A 16,829-nucleotide genomic window follows, 5' to 3' on the forward strand; every position below is an offset into this window, starting at 1 on the left:
GACTTGCGGGAACATCGAAAATTCTGCGACCGCCATGAGTCCCATCCCCGATATGGAGTGGAAAAAGCATCAGGCTGTGCCAAAGCCCAGCGACCCAGAGGAACTAATCTTGGAAGCATGGGCTCAAGGCTATCTGGTCGGCGCTCTCGTCATCATGAGCTTCATCACGTTGGCAAATATGAGGCGAGGTGTGCTTTTGCACAAGGTTAGTGAAAACTCACATATGCAATGACCACTGCTGACTTTTCCCCAGTTGATTTTGCTCGAAGTGAGTCCACTCTGCCCCATCCACTAATCCCCATACTGACCCTTCAAAGCTCATCCTCGGTCTATGGCAAAGCTTCTGGTTGTTCTTCCCAAATCCGGTACATGCCTGGTGGCTGTCGGTTGCTGCCATATTCCTAAATGCTTCATGGTCTCTACATAATGTCATCGCCTGGATGAAGATTAAGCCTTTCTTTTCGCAGCCAGTCAGTTATGTTTTCATCGGCACCGTCATCTTGGCGCAACCATACTGGGTCCTGGAGATATACGCAAACTTTGCCTACTTTCACGGCGCCAACAAACTCTTCCTTCATACGCGACCGTATGAGGCCCTCTGTCGTGATCCCTGGTGGATCTTTACTACCATTTACCTGTTCTGGGTCATCAAGACTCAATACGAATTGAGCATCAAGGAGATTATACGGATATCGCCACGCTTCGGTATCATGCTCCTATCCATGGTGCTTAGCATCATCTTCATCATCTTGGATATTCTATGCGTTACAAAGGCTATCGGACTCCCAGGACCTACAGGCATCAACCCCTTCTGGAAATTCGCCTTTGTTTTCAAGTGCCTCACCGACTCGGTCGTGCTTGATGACTTCAAGGTAGCACTGGATCGCCTGCGAGCTTTCCGGATCAGTCGACTAGGCAGCTTCTCAGGAGACATGAGCGATAGCCGCAGTCGCAACGGCAACAACCTCGTCGCCACATGGGAAGACATGGAGCGAGAAGCCAACGCACTCCAAAACGTACGCAGCCCCGACGGCGACTACATCCACTCGAGCAATTTCCCCTTCAAACCTAAACGCGCACGCAAGGCTCACAAAGACTCGGTCATTTCTCCCGACCAATACTACGTCCGCGACTCAAATGCCGGACTAGAGCCGGAAGACATTGTCCCCAGCGCATTGGAGGACCGCCCAATTGGCCACATAGACGACGACACACAACCCGTGCAGAAGAAACAACACCTCTGCATCGACGACCTGTTCGACCCGAAGAAAAGAGACATGATAGCCGAAAACGACTACGCCGAGGCTATGAGGCAAATGCAACGCGAAAGCGTATCCACACCCGGCGCCAGCGACTCTACCCGTCGATCAATCCCACCCGGCTGATAGAAGGAAAAAAAATTCATAACCACAAAACAATCTCAATCTCCCGAATAATCTACCTCTCCATCTATCGGTTGCAACTATACATGCGAATAGTATATGGCTTTACAACGGCGCGCACACACACCCACGGCCACGACACACGCTCAAGGATACATAGTCTGGCCGAATACCACCGATAGTCGTGTGCGTGCGCATTGCCCCCAGAGAGTGTGGGCAACACACGTGGAGTGTGCACAGGGCTGAGTTGTCAGCACGGTCGGTCGGTCGGTCGGTCGGCAAAGAAGGCCGGCTCCATGAAACTTGGTGCAAGGGTTTCCTTGTGTTAGACTTGTTGCGACACTGAGTCAGCCTTAACCTCCCCGAGGTACGCGCCGATTGGGACGGCAGTTGAAAAGTCTCCGATGCGGCTTTTGCTGACTGCGTTTACGACTACGACTACTGCTGATGGTGGTATGGCTTATAGGGCGTTCTTGTGTGCGATGATGACGGATAAGCTGGAATTTATATATATAGTCATAGTCAGTTATAGATATACCCATTTGCTGTTTGTAGGGAGCTGGAGTGTGCACGTCAGCCTGCAGATGCAGACGCACGCAGTAAGAATCGTACATGTACATAGAGTTTTACTAAATTCCGACCCCAATTGCATTGCCCATCATCACATTGTAGTATCGTAATCTCGTTCGCCTTGTTTCGTAGCCTTTTCGTTGATGTAGTTGTTCAGGATTCACAAGGTTTGATTACTCTACACCAGCCAGCCACAAACCATCATGTTACCACACTTGCCTGGGCGAATAGCCTCAACATGCTACCACGCTTGCAGTGGGCGAACAAGTCTTGCAAAATATCCAATTTCCATTACAGTTTATACAGTTCCAGGGTATATCCGCCATTGCCTGATGAAATGAAGAAAGAACACCAAAGTGTGAAATTCCTGATGAAATGGAGAAACGCACAGGTAAAACTCACCACATCCCGCTAACTGGGCCAGAAGCTTTCCTTCTAGAAGGTTTCATGCAATCAAGCCACAAAACACCCACGACACGACTCAATACCCCCACGTTTCGACCGTCAGAATCTAGACTAGAACAAACACGGTCACATACTAACACACCTACCACCCCCCCTCCCTAAACCTCCCTCAAAAATCGTTCGCAGAAATCAAACATACTATCCCTCTCATCCTTCTCAAACTCCTGCACACACTGCTCCGGCGTGATAACCGCAGCAATCGTTTGAATCTCCTCTATCCAACGATGCACATAGGGCGCGGAAGGCTCAGTATGCACGACGAAGAAATGGCGAAAGTCGCGTCTTAAGTCGATTTGTAAACCCGCGTAGTAGCGTATCATGTTGAGGTTGGCGGCCTGGGGGCTGCGTGCGAGGGCGCCGAAGTAGTCGACGGGTTGGGTGTCTGCGATGTCGCGGCGCTCGGAGAGGATGGGGAAGTTGTCGGGGATGAGGGAGAGGGGGGTGGTTGGGTCGTCTTGGTCGATGTATTCGGTTTCTGCGAGGAGGGTGTAGAGTTTGGCGCGGCTGGGTGTTGGTTAGTATATGTGTTTTTATTTGGGTAGAAGAGTGGGGGGGGGGCAAACCTCTGTAGCGCATCATCGCCTGCTTCGAGCTCTTTCTCGTGGTCTTCGCAGTGCTTGAGGAGGTATTCCATTAGTTCTGGACGGACGCATAGACGCCAGAGGAGGTCGGAATCATCGGCCTCGTCTGTGATGGACTTTTGATTCCGCAGTCGCGTGACTTTGGCACAGAATAGCTGGATGATCTTCAATGCGAGCTGTGGTTTCTTCTCAAAGACTTCTTCTGTGATGTAGATGAATCCACCGACTGGAAACACTTCAATGCAGTCATGTCTAGTCACTGCTGGCCTGTCCGATCGAGCAGAGTCACACTCATACCCCTCTTGGACACCAATTGACCACAGTCGTACCTCCTTGCGAAGAACCGCACCGAATCCTGGAAGTGCAGTGTAGAAATCGAAATCTGGATGCGCCTAAACTTGTCAGTGCCCAGCTTACCAACAGAGAGAACAAACTTACAATGATAATTCCGGATCCCCCTTGTTCGATCTGCTGTCGGAAATGCTCCCAGGCACCTTCGTGGGTAGCACTGCCTATCTGGACATGGTACATCATGAGCCATCTTGTGATGAGAGCTAGCTCCTCCGCATGTTGCTCCGGGTGGTAGAACAGAAACGCCCTTCGATCTACAAAAGGGTTCGCGCCGTCGCTGCGAGCAAACATATCCTTGAAGTTGAGCTTGAGAGCTGAGCCTATCCTGGCTTCAAAAGATGCACACGCTAACTTGGGAGGAGGAGCCTCGAAAGGTGGGGGTGGAGGCGGTGGTAGTGGGAAGGATAACTGCGACTCTTGCTCGTCGGTTAGATGGCGAGAAGTTTCCGTTGTCCGAAGTACATCAACCGGAACATCAGGAGTATTGACTAGTATCCTGTCTGAGTACTCACTCTTCGAATCAGTATCCATTGCAGCCGAGCCTAGAGGGCCTTCATGATGGGTTTCGAAGAGGTTGTATAGAAGATTCATGTTGTTCCCGAAGCCAATGTCTTTGGGTATTTGTACATGTGGTGGAGCCGCTACCATACCAGTGTCATAATGCTGATAGGCGCAATCTTGTGCCGATTTCCGACATTGAGCATTTTTCCAATAATAGCAGGTAAGAGTGCCAGGAGGAAGAACTCTATTGATCCTTGGTGCAGGCAATGCATCCTTTGGTATCGCAACTGGCGGATTGCTTGGAAATTTGGGATTTCGTGCGTATCCAGTATTTTTATGAGCATATTCGCAAACTTCGGCTGGCTTTCTGCAGCCCTGTGGACCGCGCAGCCAGTGAAGACATGTGAGTGGCTGTCTGCGATACTTTGCAGGTACCTCCCCACCATCGTGCACAGGTAAATCACGGCCATCTGGACCATGATGCCGATGCAAAAAAAGGCAGTCTTTTGCAGACTTTGGACAATTCATACTTAGTCTCCATGAGTTACACACCATCTGGATTTTGTCATGTTCCCATGGAGCTAGAGGCTCGTTCTGAGCAAACGTCTGTTCTGTTGGAGCATCATCATGGTCAGACTCGGGCGCCTCAGGACGATGTACAATTTCACGACGACCATATACATCATTGTCTGAAACTCGGGGTTTTGTCTTTGCCGTGGCAGATGGGGCATTGACAAACTCAAGGGCGTTGATATCAGGTGTGCCTTCTGCGCGAGACCTTTTGTCTGCTACTCGTCGGTAATGCAGTGTTTGGAATGGTTTGTCACCCTTTTTCCATTCAGAACGCGCCTTGGGCTGGTTAACGAATTTGAGACCCGTAATTGCTGCTGTGCCGGACGTGGTGTTTGGAGTAGATTGGGTTGTCGAAGTGGTTGACTGCGTTGCATCACCTGACCTGGTCCCAGAAGATGTCGTTGGTTGTGTAGTTTCGTCAGCGGTAGCAGCAAGGTGTTCGCCAGTATTGCTTCCTCGCCGCTTTGCTGCAGATGAGGGCTGTGCCGCTTGTATTTTCGCCGACTGTTTACTGCCTTTGGGAGACGGCTTTTCTGGCTCCTTGAAGCTGACTGCCCTGGTTAGCTTCTTTTTCGAGGTTGATTTGCGGTTGGAATCTGCAGCAGCTTTGGATGGGGTCTGGGACGCCTGAGCTGCCCTCCGTGTGAGTCTGCGATCTGATGTCGAGGCTGTTTCGCGAGTGGTCTTCTTTTTGGACTTGTTCGACTTTTGGCCTATTTCATCCATCATAGAATCGTTGGTCAGCTCATCTTCCGATGGCGAAGATTCAGATTGTTCAATAGGAGGCCTACGCGTTTTGGGAGGCTGTCTGATGGGTGCTTCGCAATCTGGGCTGTCATTGAACAAGCTATTGAGTTGACTGGAGTCTATGGCTTCCCTGTCTTGATGGGAAACTTGGGCCTGTGTCTTTCGTTGTTGGCCAGATCGTGTCATTCGTCGGCTGGACATGGCTTCTTCATCTTCACTGTCTGCGATCACAATCGGTCTTGTACGAGCAGCCCTTTGCGCAGCGAGCTTCTTTCTCTTTTTGGCGCGTTTTTCTTGTTTTTTCATGCGCGCTTGGTAGGCCTCGTAGGCCGCCTCCTGGTACTCTCTCTCGTTGCGTTCCATGAGTTTTCGCAGAGCCTCCCGGCTCATGGATTCTTTGCGTTTGTTCCATAAGGCAAGCGCTGAGTGGCTGTGACCACCCGCAAAGTGACATAGTGGTTCCCAGCAGCAATCATGCATGCCATAGCCTTCCCACTTTACCAGCCATCTCTTTCCGGGCCCGTACTTGTCTTCCCAGTCGGCGGCGTCCCTTTCTGATATGATTTCGTCAATGGCATATTCCTCATCGTCTGACGAGTCGGGAATGACGGTCGAGGTGACGGATATCTCATCGGTATCCCAATCATTGTCAACATCGAGCGACATGGTTATCGCGAGCGTCTGAGACGAATTGACATATGAGAAGCTGATTGGTCGGGAGTAGATGCGAATGCCTAGATGTCGATGTTGCAGGCGCAAGACGTCGAAGACAGCAACAACGCTAGTAGAATGCAGGCACAAGTGCAACGGGGTAGGCCTGGAGTGTTGACGGGTCGGCACAGATTCCGCAAAAGGTTTAATGTGTAGACACAAAGGAAAGATGCAGGCACAGGTGAGCCCGTCGAGGGTTGCGGAGACTAGCGCCTCGCTTACCTAAGAAGGCAAGGGCTTAGTGCTGGGGTGTCAGTGTGTGGTGCTTTGACGGCCTTGGGTGGAGCAGCGACGCAGCAACTCCTCGAGGCAGCCAGATACAGCACTTGAGCACCTTCCCACCTTCACCACGACCCCGAACCACTGCGCTTCTGTCTGCCCTGAACCCGTGCAGCCATAGCCCCCGCTTCTCACCTGCAAATCCAGAGGCCTTTCATCGCCCCACCTAGACCCCCAAAGTCCGGCCTCTCTGTCTCTTGCCCCCGCCCACGGCAACAATGGCCAACGACGAATATGACGTGAGTGAGGCTGCCTCTACCTGCCTGGTTGTACTGACGATGTTGTCTCCAGTTCCTTTTCAAGGGTACTTGCTCCTTTGGCGCCCCAGCTCGCCCCGTTTCGTCACCCGCTAACCCCCGCAGTGGTTCTCATCGGAGACTCAGGCGTCGGTAAATCCAACCTCTTGAGCCGTTTTACGCGCAACGAGTTCAACCTCGACTCAAAGTCGACCATCGGCGTTGAATTCGCGACCCGCTCGATTCAAGTCGATGCCAAGACCATCAAGGCCCAGATCTGGGACACGGCCGGCCAGGAGCGATACCGTGCCATCACGTCTGCATACTACCGCGGCGCAGTCGGCGCCCTGCTTGTCTACGACATCAGCAAGCACCAGACATATGAGAATGTCACGAGGTGGCTGAAGGAGCTGCGCGACCATGCCGACTCCAACATTGTCATTATGCTCGTCGGTAACAAGAGCGATTTGAGGCATCTGCGGGCAGTGCCTACCGAAGAGGCCAAGCAGTTTGCGAGTGCGTATTCCAGAGACTGGTTGTGACTACGATATGCTGACATGGCTTGCAGGCGAGAACAACCTCTCCTTCATCGAGACGTCTGCCTTGGATGCTAGCAACGTCGAGCTTGCTTTCCAGAACATTCTCACAGGTACGTCCTACGCTGGATTCATCATCTTGAAGACCGAGCAAAAGTGGCAGTGGCAGGCGCATAGCTCAACATCCGTTGCGCTGAAACGAGAGCACTTGCGCTTTACACCGCCACTTTGCACTCTGTCACTATCCCCTCATTCATAACTCTTCCATGTACCCCACTCTAACACACACGACAGAAATCTACCGCATCGTCTCAAGCAAAGCCCTGGACCAAGGCGAAGGCAGCGGCCCCGTCCTCGGCAACGACCGCAAAGTACTCGAAATCAGCAAGTCGGCCGATGCAGAGCAGAAGAAGGGATGCTGCTAGACGAACAACGACGACATCAGACCCCAGCCTCTGCACGGGACTTGTTTGGCGCCGGCTGCTTTTGCATTACCCATGTTTTGGCGGGGTGAAGAGGAAAGGTCCGAATAGCGAGGAGCGGGACTACGATACAATGTGCTACACGAGTCACGCAAATGCCCAATTGGCGTCCAGGAAGTCGCTCACTTTTACGTCTGCTTTGTGTCTGTCTCTGTCTGCTTCTGTTCGGCTAATGGTGTCGGGGTCTCTCTGCTTGGTTTTGCATGTTGCGAAGAGGTATTTCTTATCAGGTTCCGACTGGTGGCGGTAATGCGATAGCTGCTGTACGTAAGGTCTGATACAATGATAGGTCATGTTGAATCATGTAGATGCTGATTTGTGAATGTTTCGCTTGTCATCATGATCCGAATATAACAAGTTGCATTGCGTGCTTCTGCTTATGAAACACCTATCCCTCGTCTACCGTTTATATCGTTTGACCGCCATGTATCCTCTGCCTTTGTTCCCGGAGGCAGATACTGCGACCCTTGCTCGGATGGCCGTCTATACCCCAATCCCCCCATGCTATCATCTCTCTTCTCCCCCCTCGACTCGGCAAGAGATGTCAGCGGATACGCTCCGGTACCTGACATGGTCGACGGGCTGGCGGAAAACACGGGCCTTGACTTGATGTCGGTCGACAGGGGGAGCAGGGTACCGTGGTCCTTTGACTGTAGCGCTTTCGCCCGCTTATCTGCCTTGGCCGCATCATGCGTACGATCGTAGAGGTACAGACCGAGGAAAGTAAGTACAAAGCCAAAAGCCTGCACTTTGGTCATTGGTTTTCCAAACCAGACGACTGCAAAGACGATGACGAAAACGCGCTTTATCAAACTGGCAACGGAATACGTGACGGGCGAGACCATGGACAACAAGACAAAGGCGACGATATTCTGGCCAAAGTGGAATGTACCGTTGAATAGAAACTCCAGTGTTAGTCGTCCGTGGTCGAGGGCGCCAGGGTGATCTGACAACTCGATTGAAGCGTCGTGCAAGAAATCAAAGATGAGGGTGAAACCTTCGGTCCACAGCCAGAGCGGGAGGGTGAAAAGGAACGCCAGGCCAGACGAGTAGCAGAGCAGGTTCAACTTATCCGGCTTTGTGAATTTGTTCGGTGGGACACCATCCTTCTCGGCAGCTGCGGCGTCGTTGAAGATTTGCTTCGAGACAATGTTTTGCACCACGAAGAGGATTGTGCTGGCGAATGCGGAGAGGAGGCCGATGAAGTTCGCGTTGAGGTCGGCTGAGCATGCCAAGATGACGCCCAGTGTGAGTGGTACCAGGGAGAGGTATGTCGGGAGCGAATACCGGATCCCAAAGTACGTCCCGTATGCAACGACCGTCAGAAGGGGCGAGAGTCCCTTGATCGTATGCACGAGCGACACCGGTATCCTCGACGTCGCATCAGCGCTTAAAATATGACCTCCAATTTGAAAGCAGGTGAGCGGCATCGTAGCCATAATCAGTTCCTTTGACGGGGAGCGAATTCCGTATTTCAGAAACGGCATCGTCTGTTTCAATCGCGGGTATTTCCTCGCAAACATGGCCAGAACCAGACACCAACCCGATACAAAGGCAAATTGCACCGTCGTCAGGGTGATGGGCTTGGGCAGCGCGGTGAGAATGGCCTTGGACGACATGTTTGTAAAGATGGATGTCATGTACCACATGCCGCAGAGCAACTGTGCCAGTTAGCACTTTTGAAATCGCCCAGCGCATATAAATCTGGCCAACAACGTACAATGAGCCTTGGGGACAGCGGCGCCTTGAGCGCATCAGCGAGTTCATGCGCATTCTGGCTGACGCTCCCTTTGCGCGTGCGTATCGTCTTGAGCGCCTCACTCAAGCTCTTCTGTCTCCCGTGTCTTGTTGACGGGCCCGTCGCAGACCCGTTCATGGCTGCTGCGAAGCGCGACTCTTTCCGTGGCTGCCACCGGTCTGCGGGCATGGAGCTGCCGTTGGTGTGGACTGCTGCTGGACTGGGGCTGGCCGCGCGCGACGAGCTCAGGCCATATCTGTGATCTTCCTCGGGCGTCGGCATCAAATCTGGCTGGAAGGCGGGAAACCTAAACGTCGCATTGGGGCTCGGGTCCCGCGCTGAAGGGGGTGTCATGGCGGCAGGCGGTTTGCTGTCTACGAGTTGGGTCGGGGGGAGTTTTTTTCGTTGCACCTGTTCGTTACGCCATGGGTACGGTACGGTACAAGGGAACTAGGTTGGTTGCGATAGCGAAATTGGCTATGGTCAGATTACACGGGGCGTGTTCCTGAAAGACTTGGACGGTCGAGGGGGAGTGCCGTTAGCTGGCTGCGATCGAGGGGTAATCGGAAATCTGAGTGAGACGGCCTTTTCCAGATATCGTCGTGGTCAAGATGTAGACACGCGTCCGGCGCCGGTTTGCATCTGGTTGTTGGTGGAGCGACAGGGATGGCGAGCCTCCGTGCATCATACGCCATAAGCCAAGTCCTAGCGGATGAAGCTTACTATGAGGTAGGTAGCACCGGCTACATTCAGCATTCATCTTGTACGTGCGTACTCATCAGCACACTTCGCGCTCCGGTGGGCATCATTGCGACTGCTCCACCATGTTTAATGCGTTGAACCGGCCGTCGCTTTCGTACTTGCTTTGTTCTGCTTTGTTTCTGCAACAGTCATGTCATGCAGTCGACCTATTTTCCTTCAGCGATACATGGCAAGTCCTTGGACCCTTTCAAATAGGAACAAGAGGTACGTCACTGAGTTGATGGGCTGGGAAGGACGCAGGCAATGCCAACACTTTGATTAGAAGCGACGTGGGGCGCAGATCCACTTGAATACTATGGCGGCTTCAGAAACCTCAAATATGATGCCGAGGCGACTTTTCGAAGCGCGTTGCCCGCCAATGGAACTGCATCTTGGAATGTTACCAAAGCACTGCAGACGCATAGTGGTGATACTGCAGCCAACGCCTCGTTGAGTGTCACGTACTCCAATGTCGATTGGGACTTTATGAGACTTATCTACGGATGGGCCGCCGTTCAATATCAAGCATGGGCTCGCGGTGAGCTCATTGTAGAGGGCAACAAGACACAGCATGTCATCTTGCATACCGATGCTATTCTAGAGTACTGGGTTGATGATGAACATTACTTCGGTGGAGACTATTACCGTTTCCGCAAGGCGCCTCCTGTTCTGCACCTCAAACCTGGTTCTCACACAATCGACCTCCGGCTTGCTCGCGATGTAAGAGCTTTTGGTGGCATTTTGTATCCTACCATCGATGTCGTTGTCGATGTACAGCAAGCGAGTGGGACTTTAGAACTTGCGAAGCCTGGTATTCTGCTGTCTAATGTAGTACAAGGCAAGCTTGCATCACCTATCGGATCCGTGTATTTGAGGAACAGCGGCGAAGAAGATATTGACATTATTAGCATTGCACCGACAGGCGTAGGCTCTCCAATCTCTTTTGGAGGCATGGATTCTAATGCTCAGATCCTGGTTGGGCGCGCTACTGATCGTATTGATCAGGACAATTCTACCCCCTTAGATGGCTATTACAACCCAGGTATCACTATCTTTGCTGGCCAAACAAGGCCTGTAGCCTTCAACGTAACTTTGTCTACAAAAATCGCTTCTTCGGTGGAATATACCGTCACATACAAGACCGTTAATAGCGTCGGTCATTCGACTCTCCAAGTATCCCAGAGCTTGACCCATGTCAACATACACAACTCCCACAAGATCACCTTTCCTCACCCGGGCGGCATGGTTTCTTACGCCATGCTTCGTCCTCCGCCCAGCAATGCAACATGCTTAGCCAAGAGTACAAAGTTGCCAGTCCTACTGCAGCTTCACGGAGCAGGCCTAGAAGCTGATAACCCAATGGTTGCTGGCGCCCTGGATTCTGTCTCCAATCTCTGCGCATGGGTGTTGTTTCCTACTGGTGTGACACCCTGGTCCGGCGATGACTGGCATACCTGGGGGTTCGCTGATGTAGAGGCGGCAATTCATGCGATTCCAGGGTGGATTGAGCATGTTGGTTGGAGTGGTCCTGGCGTCGACACTGGCCGCTGGATAGTTTCAGGGCACTCGAATGGTGGACAAGGAACCTGGTACGCCCTGACTCATCGCCCCGATCACGTACTTGCTGCAGCTCCCGTTTCCGGCTATACCAGTATTCAGAACTATGTGCCATATCACCTATGGCAGTCTGCAGACCCTAGACGCACTGCGGTCATCAGTGCATCTCTCAATAACTATCGCCATGAGATGCTAATGCCGAATGCACACGGGATTCCCATTCAACAGCAACATGGTGAGATTGACGACAACGTCCCAGCATACCATTCTCGGCTCCTGGCAGAACAACTCTACCGAAACCATGCCGATTCGAGCTATAACGAAGTTGCTGGTAAAAACCACTGGTGGGACACTGTCATGACGACATCTGAGCTGGTAGACTTCTACTACAAACAAACGGTCAGCGAAGATGCTTTACCACGGAAGATGGAGCATTTCCTTATCGTCGTCGGCGATCCTGGGGATATGGGTAGTAAGAACGGTATCAAAGTCAAACATCTTGAAGATCCAGGACGCTACGGCAGGGTTGGTGTAAGGGGACATGTTATCAAGACTTCAAATGTGCAAGACATCGAATTTGAAACTGACGTCTGGAAGCTATCGGTGAACATTGACGGACAAGAATTGGATTTAGCAGGAGCAGTGTCGGCAGAATCCACAGTCAGTGCTTACAAAACGACCAGCGGCTGGAAAATCGGTTCATCCGAGACATCTGTCCAGCCTCAGAGAAGCGGAAGGCAGCTAGGGACCATGAGTGCTGTCCTCCAAACAAAGGGTCATTTCATTATTCGGCATCCAGGCTTAGATACATCTCACATTGCTCTGCAGATCTCTCGTAACCTACACCAGTACTTTCAAGCAGATACCAGTATTCTTTCCTCCCCCTCGTACTTCCTTCCATCAGAAACGACCGGCAATATCATAACCCTAGCCATCGGCTCTATCCCCAAAGGACTGTATCCAAATTTCCCTATTCGTGCCAGCGAGTCTGGGGTAGCTATCTCTGATTACCGGGGCCATGAATACCAATACGGACAGGAGGCCAAAGCAGCAGCCTTCTTGCGACCTTTGGAAGGAGAGCGACTGGAATTGGTTCTTTGGGGTGTTGACAAAGAGGGATTGCGTCAGGCTTCTCGCATGGTGCCAATGTTGACGGGCGTAGGACAGCCTGACTTTGTTGTACTTGGAGAGAATGCAAAGTGGAAAGGTGTAGAAGGTGCACTGGCGATGGGGTTCTTTGGTTCTGATTGGAAGGTTACGCCGTCGAGTGTTGTAGAGAGTGGGTAATGTCATGGACGTGATTGGTAGAGTTGCACGTGCTCGCCAAGCTTGGCAAAATAGCTCTAGGTTCCAAACCGACCTTCACCTCCAAACATACTGCTAGATACTTCACACTGTAGAATGTATGCCCTAGTAAGCCTGCTTAGTGCCAGTATGTAATCAGGAAGTGTACCATAACCATTGCCTACACCTGCCATGCTTGCAACAAATGGCTTCACTGCGGGCGCTTAGCCGTCCTACATAATTACGGCATTACAATTGTTAACTGTTTGCAAAAGACAGGGATCTGCTCTAAATCCGCGTTTATTTGCCATATTTCTGACGTGACGGCGAGTGCGCCCCACACCCGACGCGCCTTCCGTCTAGTTGCGCTCACTTCAACCTCTTCCCATCGTCACTCCACTTGATCATCTTCTTCTCACTCCAACTTCTTCCTCTCCTTCCCTTGACACCTGCCGTCGTTCTTTCCCTACGACCAGGCTCGCGATCTACTGATACCTTGTTCGTCTGTGCTGCTTCCTCGTTCCTTCTCCTTCTCTCCTTTGGCTATATACGTCGCCGACTGAACTTCAGTCAGCTTCCGTCCTGCATATTATCTGCACATTTGCCGAATAACCCACGATTTGATTGCAGTCGTCTTCGAAACTCGAAAGTCTTCACCATCTACTGGAGACCTCTGCAGCCTCTCAAATCTATACCATCTACCACTTCCAAACCCGACTACTATGAGCTTCAACATAACTTCCGACGGCTCTCCTACGCCTCGCAAAGGCGCCAGCCGATTCTCCATGACTGCGGGTGACCTCAGGATTGACACCTCGCCAGAGGCCCTGGGCCAGGCGGTAGGCAATATGAGCCTCAACCAATACCCATTTGCCTACCAACGTGCGTTTGGCTCACCGTTGACCTCCAACATGCAGAACATGAAGCGGCCACTCGGTTCTTCTACCTTGAGCAGCCAGTCTCTTGTCCAACATCACTCTGCGTACGACGGCTATAAGGTCAGTAGCCTAGACATATCTTCATGGGCGCATCGTCTGTGTATTCGCATAGTTCAAGCTGACATATTCAGAAGCCCAAGATGGACGCCCACGAGGAATCTTCCGTCATGGACTCGCTCATGCAGCGCCTCAACGGACGCTCTCCTCCGCATGACCCGTACAGCTCTTCTAGCGGATCTGTTCCCATCACCCCAGCCACTGACGAGTTTGCCTCCACGCCGCCAACAGACATGGACAACTCCGTTATTCTCGTGGAAGCTGGTGAGCTGCAGAAGCTGAAGCTTGAGCTGCAGGAGGCCCGCAATGAAGTCCATCGCGTGAACCAGGAGATGCATAGCCAGCACGTGGCTCGGTCGACTATGGAACACCTTAGCCAATCGTCCGAGACGGATTATACGTATCCCGGCGATGTCACCGAACAGACACTCACAACTCTACAAAACAAGTTCAATGCCTCCACTCGAAGCAACTACGGTTGGGGGAACGAACCTACCCGTCCGGCTTACACGGGAAACAACAGCTTTGGACCCTCTTACCCGGCTCAGGCACCGGCTCAACCACGACCACAACCCGCACAGACAAGCTACCGTCGCAACGGCTTCCTGAACGAGCCCACGCACTTTCCGCTCGACCAGAGCTTCCGTAGTAGCGGCATGAGCAACAGCTTCAACGCTGGCATGAGCAACAGCATGAGCACCAACTTCCTCGGCGGCATAGCTATGGGCAATGGCTTGAGCAACCCACCAAGCCGTCCTACATCTGCCTTTGACCCTAGCTACAACCAGTATCCTGTGCCTCCGAACTATCCCATCGGCCATCCAGCACCGATCGGTACCATGTCCAGCAGGCTATCACCGGATGCAAACGAATTCACTGTTCCAAACAACATGGGGCCGTCGCCATGGAACTCCCAAGTTAGCTACCCTTCATTGTTTGTATTTCCTTGACTAACAGCGGCAGGCTGCAAGCGAGACTGGTTCTTCCCAATACGTCCCCCCCGTTGAGCCTATGAACTATCGTCGCCTCTTGGACCGTAACATGAGCTGCAACTGGAAGTACATTGTCGATAAGATCATCTGCAACAACGATCAGCAGGCGTCCATCTTCCTCCAGCAGAAGCTCAAGGTAGGTACACCTGAACAGAAGTACGACATTGTCGAAGCAATCATTTCTCAAGCTTATGCTTTGATGGTTAACCGCTTCGGAAACTTCCTTGTACAGCGCTGCTTCGAGCATGGTACTCATGAACAGGTCATCGCCATCGCCCAAGCCATCCGCGGTAACACTCTTGCGCTCAGCATGGATGCCTTTGGTTGCCACGTGATCCAGAAGGCCTTCGACTGCGTTCCTGAGGAATACAAAGCGACCATGGTACACGAGCTGCTCCGTCGCATTCCCGAGACCGTCATTCACCGCTATGCTTGCCATGTCTGGCAGAAGCTATTCGAGCTTCGTTGGAGCGATTCCCCACCCCAGATCATGCGCTACGTCAACGAAGCCCTGCGCGGCATGTGGCATGAGGTCGCATTGGGAGAGACTGGCAGCCTTGTGGTACAGAACATCTTCGAGAATTGTCTGGAGGAGGACAAGGTATGCGAACCAAAACCTTCACATCTTCTGCTCGTACTAAACTGTAGCAGCGCCCATGCATCAACGAGGTCTTGGCCAGCATCGACGTTATTGCTCATGGCCAATTCGGCAACTGGTGCATTCAGCACATCTGCGAGCATGGCGCGCCCGCCGACCGTAGCCGCGCCATTGATCATATTCTCCGTTTCAGCACGGAGTACAGCATGGATCAGTATGCTTCCAAGGTCATCGAGAAGTGCCTCAAGATTGGTGGTGGTGAGTTCTTGGACCGGTACCTGGATCGTGTCTGCGAGGCTCGCCCCGACCGTCCGCGCATGCCTCTTATCGACAGTAAGTTACAATGATAAAGTTGGACAGACAGTTGCTAACACATAAGCAGTCGCTGGTGACCAGTTCGGAAACTATCTCATTCAGTACATCTTAACCAACTGCGGCTCTCAGCATCGCGATATTGTTGGCGGCCATATCCGCAAGCACATGGTCTCTCTTCGCGGCTCCAAATATGGCTCCCGCGTTGCCATGCTCTGCTGCAATCCCGCACTTGCCACACGCCCTGGACCGCCCGCTGGCATGCTTCCTCGCTATGGCAACCCTGCGCCCCGTCCCAGCTTCGGTCCTTTCCGTTGAAGGCCATACTCAAGACTCTACATGTCTTCTTTCACATACATACTATTGGCTATCATCAGCCCGTGCACCGTTCGCTCTCAATCTCGAAGAAGGTATTGTGGATATGCCCAAAAGCTAAGATCAATGTCGAAAAGATTGTCGAATCCATTGGCCTAAGACGAGCACGCACATTCCCCGCTGTTGATTGGGATAACATCGCTTTCTGGACAGGCCCTTTCGACGAATATTCTCTTTCTTGTTTATCCTGATATTTCCCTTAGTCCGACTGCTTGGTGGGATTAACGTGAGATAAGCTGGAGATTATATGGTGAACAGTGAACTGGATTGAACCCACATGTTTATCCTTTTTACAATAGCAGAGTGCACAAACGGTAATATGGGTAAAGTAGTTTTTATTGAGGGATGTATGTATTCTTCAGATGGTATCAAACACATGCTGTCATCTTAACTGCGTCTTGCTGTGTGTGAGAAGTGCTGACAGTCCTACCGCAGTACTGGATTGAAGTGCGGACAGTATTGATGAGTTAAACGAAAATTAGGATGCTCTGGCAGTTGGCTGCTGAATACTCGGCGCTGACACGGGCCTGCGTGGAGAATATACGGAGTTCGGTGGCAACTCGGATACGTTCGGACAAGGAGTCCAACAGAGCGGAAAAGACAGAAGAAGAAGAAGAACAAGGAGAACAGGATTTGTTTATCAACAATGCTACGGTCTGTATCAACATTTTCATGCTGGAAATCCTTTTTGAGATCTAGGAAGAAGCCGCATGCTCGAAAGGCAGCGGCAGCGGCGAGCGGCATCTTTTTGGATGCCGCTTCGGCGTCAAGTCCGAACAGCATGCGACCTGCGACAAGTCCCCGATGGAAGAAGCCGGGATCT

General features: G+C 52.0%; 6 protein-coding genes across 6 annotated transcripts; 4 read left to right on the top strand and 2 right to left on the bottom strand.

Moving 5' to 3' along the window:
• Positions 1 to 34: 34 nt before the first annotated feature.
• PtrM4_098390 (uncharacterized protein) lies at positions 35 to 1,385 on the top strand (the record flags this gene model as incomplete). The annotated part of the gene is made up of 3 exons (XM_066107263.1): positions 35 to 205; positions 254 to 268; positions 318 to 1,385. 3 exons carry the CDS (start codon positions 35 to 37, stop codon positions 1,383 to 1,385), a joined length of 1,254 nt encoding a protein of 417 aa, XP_065962931.1.
• A 1,130-nt stretch (positions 1,386 to 2,515) lies between these two features.
• PtrM4_098400 (Metaviral-G multi-domain protein) lies at positions 2,516 to 5,836 on the bottom strand (the record flags this gene model as incomplete). The annotated part of the gene is made up of 3 exons (XM_066107264.1): positions 2,516 to 2,921; positions 2,981 to 3,390; positions 3,437 to 5,836. The coding sequence occupies 3 exons, from the start codon at positions 5,834 to 5,836 to the stop codon at positions 2,516 to 2,518; spliced, it is 3,216 nt and encodes a 1,071-aa protein (XP_065962932.1).
• A 542-nt stretch (positions 5,837 to 6,378) lies between these two features.
• PtrM4_098410 (GTPase SAR1 and related small G protein) lies at positions 6,379 to 7,357 on the top strand (the record flags this gene model as incomplete). The annotated part of the gene is made up of 5 exons (XM_066107265.1): positions 6,379 to 6,399; positions 6,452 to 6,464; positions 6,523 to 6,912; positions 6,965 to 7,045; positions 7,227 to 7,357. 5 exons carry the CDS (start codon positions 6,379 to 6,381, stop codon positions 7,355 to 7,357), a joined length of 636 nt encoding a protein of 211 aa, XP_065962933.1.
• Positions 7,358 to 7,791: 434 nt separating this feature from the next.
• On the bottom strand, positions 7,792 to 9,506 carry PtrM4_098420 (ER to Golgi transport protein (Sly41); the record flags this gene model as incomplete). The annotated part of the gene is made up of 2 exons (XM_001933795.2): positions 7,792 to 9,075; positions 9,135 to 9,506. The coding sequence occupies 2 exons, from the start codon at positions 9,504 to 9,506 to the stop codon at positions 7,792 to 7,794; spliced, it is 1,656 nt and encodes a 551-aa protein (XP_001933830.1).
• Positions 9,507 to 9,976: 470 nt separating this feature from the next.
• PtrM4_098430 (Peptidase-S9 domain containing protein) lies at positions 9,977 to 12,737 on the top strand (the record flags this gene model as incomplete). Its single annotated transcript, XM_001933794.1, has 2 exons — positions 9,977 to 10,118; positions 10,177 to 12,737. The coding sequence occupies 2 exons, from the start codon at positions 9,977 to 9,979 to the stop codon at positions 12,735 to 12,737; spliced, it is 2,703 nt and encodes a 900-aa protein (XP_001933829.1).
• A 1,714-nt stretch (positions 12,738 to 14,451) lies between these two features.
• PtrM4_098440 (uncharacterized protein) lies at positions 14,452 to 15,949 on the top strand (the record flags this gene model as incomplete). Its single annotated transcript, XM_001933793.2, has 4 exons — positions 14,452 to 14,646; positions 14,693 to 15,322; positions 15,373 to 15,652; positions 15,702 to 15,949. The coding sequence occupies 4 exons, from the start codon at positions 14,452 to 14,454 to the stop codon at positions 15,947 to 15,949; spliced, it is 1,353 nt and encodes a 450-aa protein (XP_001933828.2).
• Between the last annotated feature and the right edge of the window lie 880 nt (positions 15,950 to 16,829).

The sequence above is a fragment of the Pyrenophora tritici-repentis genome, chromosome 4 (genome assembly GCF_003171515.1).
Source record: "Pyrenophora tritici-repentis strain M4 chromosome 4, whole genome shotgun sequence".
Lineage (NCBI taxonomy): Eukaryota > Fungi > Ascomycota > Dothideomycetes > Pleosporales > Pleosporaceae > Pyrenophora > Pyrenophora tritici-repentis.